General features: G+C 39.7%; 1 protein-coding gene across 1 annotated transcript in view; it reads right to left on the reverse strand.

Moving 5' to 3' along the window:
* The window catches only part of LOC111665679 (venom phosphodiesterase 1), a 47,866-nt gene extending 42,097 nt beyond the window's left edge, over positions 1-5,769 (reverse strand). Inside the window, exons 1-2 of the mRNA XM_023420754.2 lie at positions 5,527-5,769; positions 3,681-3,768 (exon numbers count right to left, since the gene is read on the reverse strand). Of these exons, the coding sequence (XP_023276522.1) occupies positions 3,681-3,768; positions 5,527-5,574 (136 nt within the window). The 5' untranslated portion in view covers positions 5,575-5,769. The remainder of the gene's footprint in view (positions 1-3,680; positions 3,769-5,526) is intronic.
* Positions 5,770-7,815: the final 2,046 nt, after the last annotated feature.

The following is a 7,815-nucleotide window of genomic DNA, read 5'->3' on the forward strand; positions in this document are numbered from 1 at the left end:
CACACACACACACACACACACACACACACACACACACCTTTATTCAACAAACTTCAGTCTCTAATCTATCGAAACTATCTGTTTGGTTTCAGCGCAAAAAGATAAATATGTTGTGGACGTGCCCATTTTCTGTGCCTCTGTCAGCGCGCAGTCGCTCCAGGCATCCCCCCAAGCGCGCAGTGGAAGAGATGAAGTAGTCTGCACACGCGCGTTGGGACCTTTGCTGCTAATGCCTGCGTCTCAGACGCCGCGCCCGCCTGAGCGCCACACCTTCAGGATCAAACAACTTGATCAGTTGTCTTATTGTGTCATATGATACAACATATCTCCTCTGAATTGCACGCAGGTGTAACCATCAATATATCGCTGCATTTGTCCATCAACCGCTATTTCAGTCTGCAAGCAAGCTTGTGTTGGTTTTCTTTTTCTGCACAGTCGCTTCAAAGTCCTAATGCTGACAACGACACTGTGTTCATGAGGCAATAGAGAAAGAATTTCTTTGTTGCTAAAGCCGATTCTCAAGTACAATTCCACGGCATTTTTTAGAGGCAGTCATAGTTTGTCATCTGTTTGATATCGTCTCAAAAGATCCACTTTAATCTCGAAATGCCATGTTTATTGTTGACATTTCGACTTCATTCTCGAAAAGCAAATTAAAATAAAATTATTCCTCTTCTGACTCACTTCGACTTAATTCTCGACATTTCGACTTTTTTCTCGAAGTGCATGATGGAAAAAAAAAATCTTTCTCCTCTCATTTTTTTTCTCATCCATGGCCCTAGTCCTCCTTCGTAAATCTATTACTTTATATTATGACTAAGGTATATTCAAATTTTCTGAAAATATATATATATTTTTTTTAAAAATCGAATACTCAAAATATTACACATTTTTTTCATGAAATAAAAATGGTCATGAAATAACAATTTCTCAAAATTGCAGCTCTATTCTAGTGATTTTATGACTTAAGCAATTTCTTTTCCCCTGGAATAAACATTTAACTGAAAATAAGGAACTGAAAATATGTCAGAACTTGTTTTGAAATTCAATTTTTCTCATTATATAATGATTTATTTCTTCAAAAGTACAACTTTAAACTGGTAATATTACAGTTTGTATATTGCCATTTCTGAAAAATAATATTTCTTTATTATTCGTATCATTATTATTTTTTATTTATTTAACTCAACTTAAGCTCTAAAGACTTAAACTTATCAAAATGTGCAAATTCATTCTTTTAATTTTGTTATCATTCCATTCTCATAGCAGTGTGACTTTTTCTTAAAAATATAATGGCTTTTTTGTTATGTTTCGGTGGAGATTCATAGACATGCTCGTGGATAACATTTCAAGTTGTAACTATCATCTGATCTCACATGAAATTCCTGTCTGTCATTAAGGTGTGAATCACTTGCAGAGGCAAACTGAAGAGGAAGCTTTCAAGCCTTGTTGGAAAAAGGACATGACTCACAATGATGGTGCAGATTCCTTTACTTTTGACTTGCTTCTACAAGACGAGAAGTCGATGATCTATGTTAAACTACAACTGGGATTAAACAGGTTTAACTCTGAGCTTGTAACATATAATAAGCATGACCATGAGTGCCATCAGTATATTTATACATCCACGCCTCCACCATATTAGTACAACAGAGGCAGCAACACTTACGTCCATTAATATTCTCCCATTTATCCCATTCATAATCCACAAACCTCATGGAAGACAGTTTGCTATTTTTTCAATAAAAAGCCGTTCCATTGAAATCTATATCTGAGATAATTTGCTGTGATTTTTGAAATGCAGTTTCCCACTTGGGCATTCATTGTCATTAATATTTGGCTAATTGTGATTCCAAAATAAAATAACGCAGCATTACTCACAGAAAAACACGATGACTGCTGCTCTGTCGATACGTCTGCTAATTTTCCCAAATGGTCCTCTACAGGTCCCACAGGAGAGTTTCCTCATCAAAGAACTGACATCGAACAAGGGCATTATGGCCAGGAACGAGATTATCAGCCTCTCACCACACCTACAACAATGAGTTGTGACAATCTGGTGTACACAATCATGTTTCCATGGCCCCTGGAGCCCAGTTGCACACTCTTAGCCACCCATCTACATAAGACTAGTCATCAACTGTTGACTTCTACTCTAACTTTACTCATCCACATGGCCAATACACCTAATGAAAAACCTGAATCCACAGATGAGCTTATTAAAAAGAAAAGGACTAAACCCACAGAGCCCATATACAAATGATCAGCTGAATTATACAGTCATAGACCAAGCACACGCTCCCATGTCATATGCTGCTCAAGTGATACACTTGTGTGTGTCTGACACTGTATGACACTGTGTTGAGTAAAGCTTCGAACACATGTGCAGCTGACGAACTGGCTTTGTCACCTCCCGTGAGGTGTAAGTGAAGCAGGATGTGTCGAGTAAGAAAAGAGGTTTTTGTTCGAGTAGGTTTTTGTGAAAATGGGAAGCATCTCTAAAGACATGTTGCTCATCATAAATTGTCTACTTTACTTTAGTTACATCTAGTGGCAACTTTAGGAAGCCACAACATCACCAAACAAATCCTATTCTCTTTCATCTTTTTGTAGCAAATATTGTAATGATATTCAGTTTAAACATCAAGCTAGTTCAGCGTCAGAGCTGATATCAGGGATGGGAGTTTAGGTTGTGGCAGCAAACCATAAAAACATTTAGTGTATGCACCAAACTGAATGCCTTGCATTTGTGTTGATTTTAAGGTCCCATATTGTATAAATGAGATTCCCATGTCTTCTTTGGTTATAAAGCAGGTCCAGCTTCTATATTAATACTGTGAAAGTATCAAAGCGCTCAGTCCACAGAGAAATGCACACAGCCTGTATTCAGAAACTGAGCATTAAAACCAGCCGTCAGGACTTCTGTGACTTTGTGATGTCACAACAAAGCAGTCACTATCCTCAGCCACGCCGTAAGCCCGGACCCGACATGCAATCTTGCAGGATTTGGTTTCTGTGAGTGTTTACCTGAAATCTGCTATATTTTTATACAATCACTCAGAAAACACTGAGCTGTTGTTACTATGGCTCCTGAGAGAAGCCTTTAAAAACTTTAAATAAAACACCAGAAAAGTGACAACTATAGGACCATTAATGCCTGTATAAACTGACAAACAGCTGTCAGGGCAGGACACAAAAGAGTGAACAATGCAGTTTACTGTTTGTAGCCAATGTAGCTGTCACAACAGTTTAAACTGACATTCACTTACCAGTGAAATGTGATTGATAACATGTTAAAAGCATGTTTCATACCACAAGTTGTCCACAGAGGAGTCAGTCTCTTTAAAACTGAATAAAATTCCTAATTTGTCTGACTTTCTGTTTGAATTCCTTGAGCCTGACTTGACTACCTGCAAAAGTATGACATACTATATGCGTCATTGAAAATGAAGCACACAGAGTTTTCCACTGTTTGGTGATTAAAACACAGATTTTGGCATGACAATGAATACAGCTGAGTCACCAAGTATGAGAGGGTCGTACAGAGGGGAGACGTGCATGGTGGTCAAGCGCATTAGTCAGGATAAACAAGCTGTTTTGAAATGAGATGACAGTTTGTTTTAATATGATCAAGTAGGAACATGTATGTGTGTTTGCGGGGTGGGTGTGTCTGACAGCACCTTTATTTTGACATTTCTTCAAGTCCAATCCAAGACCGAGTCCAAGACCAAGGATTAAGGTAACAATTGATACAGCCAAGATACCAATCTGTGAAGAACACACACACACACACAGACGCACGCACACACACACACACACAGATGCATTCACACACACAAACACACACACAAGACAAAAATAGATTTACTCAGAGTGTGTTCTGATACAAATGCAACTTTATATAACAGTTAGTTCCGGCCAAGTAATTTGATCGGAGGAGAGTCATTCCATGAGTGCTGATATAAGTATAATAGCACCGGGACTTTTAACTACATGTATCACTCCGCTTTACAGGTGTTCTATTAACAGTTAATTAGCGTTACATTAACGGTTGTTATCTTTCTTAGATTGTAACAAACTTTGCAAAGATGAAAATATTTCCAGAAATAACATTTGAATGAAATGATGTCTGGTCGTCAGAGGAGGATGAAGGGAAGAAGCCTGGATACTATAGCACACAACCCCAGGTGCACTCATACATCAGGTCAGGAAAATGTTTATGTGTTGCTTAGCAACAGTCAAGTTCCAGTCTAGTTAAAGAAGTATTTGTGTTGGCGTAGCCTAATAAATAATGAAAGAAACAAACAAATCATAATCTGTTGTTGCTTGTTACTGTTAACTAATATGGTGCGCATAGAACTGTTGTATAAAAGCAATATCACACATCAGGTCATGATGTACTGAATATCAGCAAGGCTGTGAGTCAATTGTGGGTACAAGGCTGAAGAGTACAGAAGACAGTCACAGATGTGCTGATATTCAGCACAACACTCCCACTGGGAGTATTCTGCAGACTTATCTTTGTCTTACAAGATGATACACGTTTTGTTAACCAAAACAACTGAAGAGTTTTCTCTTAATCTCTCACACAGACAAACAAACACAACTGAAGGTACAGAGAGATCAGAGAGATTTAGAGGTGACTGAGTTTTCTAGGATTTGTTGAGCAGCAAAGGAGTTATAATAAGAAAAGCAGTGTGTCTGAAACCAGCAACTCTCTCATTGAATTAAAAGAAAAACATGTCATGTTACATAACACACTCCACAGTCCAACTGCAGTGCCAAGCAGCCTGTGACATGTCTTTCACATTCCTGTGCAGTTACAACAAGTCACTACTGATGCCCTTATAGTAATTTTTATTTATACAGCACCTTTAAAAAAAAGTGCGTTGACAATCAAAACAAAGTATTAATAGACAAAAGGCTCAAAAGGCAATATAAAAAACTGAGCCGGATAGTAAGGCTAACCTAAGGTGAAGTTAACCAACCAATGCTAATGATCTTGCTGTGGAGCTAATTTAGACTCGAGCTGATCCAGGAAATAAAACTGCAAGAAAGAATCATCAGTATATGTGGTTTATTACTGTAAGAGTGACACACATACATTGTCACTCAATATGCTTTTTTGTGATTTGTGATAAAATGCTATGCTAATTCTTACCTTATGCTGTCTAATTGTATTCAAAAGCATATATCAGTGAATGCCCACTTAAATTACACCTATGACCATGGGAATCCATTGTTAATTCAAAGAGTCTGCCAGCGTTTGGGTTCTTGCATTATTTTGTAATAGTCAATATCCATATTTAAAAGCATGAAGGAAGAGCTCCTGAAAAAAAGAGCAGTGCTGTCATCCATACCTCCACAGATAAGTAAAGATAAAATACTACACACAGCTTGCATTCAATTAAACTCCTAAATGTAAATTCAGTGTAAAAAAAAAAACAAAACTAATGTGAGACCTCAGCCTGTGGAATGTGGCTGCCCCCCCATTACAACCAATTCAGAACCAGAATAGGTACTTACAATGATCTTCTTTTTCTGGGACTCCTTCACCCAACCCATGGCTACCATGAATGTGTCAGTCTCACACTCTCTCACAGAGAAACCACAGCAGTGACCTCTGGACCAGGTGTGAGCAGCAGATAAGTGACTGTAAAGAACAGTTAAGACCGAGGAGATAACCCCACGTTTCTGTGTTTTCAGTCTGTCAGGCTGCAGGTGGTGATCCCTCAGACACCATCTAACTCTAGAAATCCACCAGATACACGTGAGACGTAAAAGGTAGCACGGTGCGGGTAATGATTGACTAACATCAGAAATACACTCAACAGACACCGAGCAGAATACACAGATAAACCGTCATTGTGAGTGTCTGATTGCTGTGAACATCAATAGCAGCTGAAAACCTGGAGATATTTATTGGTTTATTTGAAAGTATTAAGGTAATCTGCTGCCAGTAATGGATTGTTAATGATGTGGAGATGATGTTGACTCATACCTTGCTTCCAGTAACTGGGAATTTGCTGAATGTCAGGTATCATCAACGACCTTGAGCTTGGAACTATTACAAAGAGCTTCACTTGATAAGATCTGTTTATGTTTCCAATTATGAAAAATTAGGACCTTTGCACTGAAAGACTTCCTTTAGCCGTCACTGCAATAGAGTGAAGTAGAATAACATGATGCTGGTAGCACCTCATGCCTGTCATATGGACGGTGGTCTGAGTGTCAGAGCTACACAACACTTCTTATAGAGTCTGGCAGGTGTCAGTGGTTTTCATCAACCAAAAACCAATTGTGCACACAAATCACAGACCCATACTCTCAAATTAATAATCTGTTGTCAGTCCCTCTGTCTCAGCCTCCTAGTTGGGAGCTTCTTCTCCCTCTCTCTCTCTGTGCCTTCATCCCAATTCAGGGGCCGCATCCATTGAAGAAAGGGATATACAAGTAGTTCTGGAAGTTGGCTGGAAGGTGGAGCTGGGAGGGTGGCTAGTTAATACCTGCCCATTTGGGTAGGGCCTCCCAAAAGACATAAAGGTCCGCCCCTCAGGTAGTCGCTGAGCCAGTCAGTAACAAATGGGGGCTCGTCCAGGACTGTCTAGGTGATTTTCAGAATGCTGAAAGTTAACCGGGTTGCTGGGCTTTGTGTTTAATCCATTCTGCTGCTGACCTGCATGAAGACTAGGGTTGAGTGAGTGAGCTAGTATTGGTTAGGCAGTTAGCTAGAGGGGTAGGGTTCCATATTTAAAGCAGCCTGTTAACCCTATTGTGTAGTGGTGGAAAATTTTGTCTTGGTTTGTAGTCTTGGCCTATTTGTGGTGGATTGATTATAGTGTTTAGTTGATGCTCGAAACTGGTCTGATGTTGAGCGTACCCTACTGCTCCAATGTGTGTTCACTGATAAAGCTCAGGAAGCTTTTTCAGTCTTGAGTGCTACAGGTAGTGGTAGCTATCAGTTGGTTAAAGCTGCTGTACTTAAGGCATATGAACTGGTACCTGAAGCATATCGTCAGCGGTTCAGATTTCTTAGGAAAAGAGAAGCAGTTCTACATGGAATTTGCTCGTGATTTATCCACTCATTTCAGCCGTTGGTGTGTTGCTTCTGAGGTCAAAACCTTAGGAGAATTGCAGTAACTAATTTAGCTTGAGCAGTTTAACAATACTGTACTTGATCGTGTTGTTACTTACATCAATGAACAGAAAGTAAGCAAGGTTTCTAATGCTGCCAAACTGCCCGATGAGTTTTTCTTGACCCATAAAAGTTTTTTTGGTGAGAGCCGGGGTCGTGAAGATGGTGGCAGCAGGGAGAGCATTGTGGGAGCTTTTCCCACCAAGTCTTTGTTGGAAGGGACAGATAAGTTTTCAGCTAAAGCAGGTTACAGTTTATGGGGTAAGTTGGACCCTAACCGTGTTTGTAACTATTGCTTTGGTAAGGGACACTGGAGAAATGAGTGTCCAGTATTGAAGAAAGAATTGACTGGCTATGTACCCGCAAAACCCTCTGGGGCTGCTGTGTGTTTTCGTGCAAAGGAAAGAGCCATTGCTGCTCTGCAGGCACAAAGCCTTTTTCCTCAGAGTTGGTGTTTGAGGTTCCAGTTGTGAAACAGGGACGGACAAATTTTTCAGCTAAGGATGAGATTGACCCTGGTTATGCTGCATTTGTGTCGGATGGTTATGTCTCATGGGTTGGGAGTGGTAGGAAAGTGCCTGTGAAGATTTTAAGGGATTCAGGGACAATGAACTGATTTATTGTGGACTCTGTGTTACCCTTTTCTCCAGAGACAGACACTGGTTCCTGTGTTGATGTTC

Source organism: Seriola lalandi, unplaced genomic scaffold (assembly GCF_002814215.2).
Source record: "Seriola lalandi dorsalis isolate HSWRI2012SDOR001 ecotype SW California unplaced genomic scaffold, Sedor1 jcf7180002054657, whole genome shotgun sequence".
NCBI lineage: Eukaryota > Metazoa > Chordata > Actinopteri > Carangiformes > Carangidae > Seriola > Seriola lalandi.